At 45.3% G+C, this 2,170-nt stretch overlaps 1 gene segment (V, D, J or C); it reads right to left on the reverse strand.

The window, feature by feature from the left end:
• Nucleotides 1–228: 228 nt before the first annotated feature.
• On the reverse strand, nt 229–1,296 carry LOC135526885 (T cell receptor alpha variable 7-like). The segment is given in 3 exon segments: nt 229–233; nt 630–926; nt 1,144–1,296. Coding segments are annotated over 3 exon segments (354 nt in total).
• Nucleotides 1,297–2,170: the final 874 nt, after the last annotated feature.

Here is a 2,170-nt window from a genome sequence, read left to right on the forward strand (position 1 = left end):
GGGGAGAGTGTGTTCCACCTGCTGATACCACAGTATGGTGTTGTAGCTGGGAGAGTGTGTGAACAGGACAGCAGTTTCTCCAGAACTCTGAAATACTGAAGATGGAGACTGAAGAACGCTGGAACAGAGCAGTTCACCTGTTACAGAAGAGGAGATAGAGACCTGTTTGTTATAACTACTGTAGTCATTCAGGAAATATATGGAATTATAGATTATTTTAGACAGTATCTAATCTGTGATCAAGAATAATCAAGAGATTCACAATCAAAGGTGTGAAACAGTGAAAGATTGTTAGTTCAACACTGAGTCCAGATGAACATTCAAAAGGACATGGATCTTCAACTCTCAGACTCCTTACTACACACCATAGTTTACTGTGGTACTGTCTGGTGAGTCCACATGGATTAGTTGAGCTGTAACTCCACCTACAGGAAAGACATGATATCATACCATACTGTATCATGGTCTCCTGTATATCAGAGGGAACCTCCCCTTTCTGTTAGACCAGCTGGTGAGTGTTTTGGCATTGAATCAGAGTCAGATACAGTGTGGTGTTAATACAGGTGTGATTAGTCTACAGTACACCAGGGAGGAGGTTTTTGTAGAGCAGAGAGGGAGATCTGATGCACTGTGTAAACTAGCAGCACAGTAATACACAGCACTGCTATTTGGAGTTAGTTGTTTGATGGTTAAGGTGCTGGTACCACCTGCATTAGCATCTCCTTCTATATCAAATCCAGACTCAGGATATCCAGATGTCCCTATCATGTATCCTAATAGCACTAATTCTCTGTTGTTGGATTGCTTGTACCAGAGGATACGATTATAGCCTGATATACTATGTGAACACTCCATCTTAGCCGACTTTCCCTGTTTCTTGTACAGGGATGCAGCACTCTGGTGAACCTGGTTACTGAGAGAAGAACCTGGAGAGAGAGACAGAGAGAAAGAGAGAGAAAGGCAGAGAGAGAGAGACAGAGAGAGAGAGAGAGAGACAGAGAGGCAGAGAGAGACAGAGAGAGACAGAGAGAGAGAGAGAGAGATAGTGAGGTGAAACAACAGATAAAGAAACAAATTCACTTGAAACATTAAAACCAATCAAATGAGGATATTAGTAGTTGATGTAATCAATGATCTGAATACCTGCAGCCCAGGCTGTGTAACCCATGGTGATGGAGATAAGAATTCTGATCATGTTGACTCACTGTTAAGGAGACAGAAAGAATGAGACAGACAAACCACTCCACATGAATTAGAGGAGGCTTCTCATCAACTCATCTCAGTGATCTTATAGAGGGATGCTGCCTCCTTCTGAGAACATCGAAACCATCAGAGACCTGAGATGAACCCTGCAGGAGGAGTCTATGTGGGACAGGAAGCAGGGTTTAGTAGAGCAGAGAGGGAGATCTGATGCACTGATATCTGGAGGTAGTTGATTGATGGTTAAATGAAATATTCACCCATTTTGAATTTTATTTGAGTTTTGTGCTTCTCAGAGTAATATTCTATTGACTCCTTGGGTCATTTCTTGTTTTAATGTGTATCTGAGTTGTTGGCATTCAAGCAGGCAGACATTGGTCAGGTGTGACGTAGTACTGTGATAAAGTGATAAAGAGTGGCCCACCTCCCAGCCCGCTCAGTGATCACTTGGCTACACAGCTGATGCCTCCCAGACTCTTCCCCAACACTGCATGAACTACATTAGTCTACCGGATCCTTGCAGTAAGCTCTGGACCTTTGCATCGGATCATCGCTGCTAGCTAGCTGCTACCGAGAGGCTATAGTGGCTAACGCCCCTGTCCTGAAGCTAGCACCAGTTAGATGTTAGCCAGGCGTATCTCACGGCTAGCAAACGAAATTACGACAACTACAATACTTCTTTTGCCAACTGGCCTGGACCCTTTGCCGACACGAAGCCCCGCCGTTCCACCACAACTGGTCTGCCGACGTAACTCCATCCGCTGTTCACCCAACCGGCCTTTACCAGACGTCAGAGCAGGTGCTTCTACTAGCCCCAGGCTGCTAACTTTAAACGCTGTGTCTCCAGCTTGCTAGGTAGTAGACGTTGGAGCAGGTGCTTCTACTAGCCCCATACTGCTAACTTTCAACGCTGTGTCACCAGCTCGCTAGGTAGTAGACGTGGGAGCAGGTGCTTCTACTTGCCCCGGCC

The sequence above is a fragment of the Oncorhynchus masou genome, chromosome 32 (genome assembly GCF_036934945.1).
Source record: "Oncorhynchus masou masou isolate Uvic2021 chromosome 32, UVic_Omas_1.1, whole genome shotgun sequence".
Lineage (NCBI taxonomy): Eukaryota > Metazoa > Chordata > Actinopteri > Salmoniformes > Salmonidae > Oncorhynchus > Oncorhynchus masou.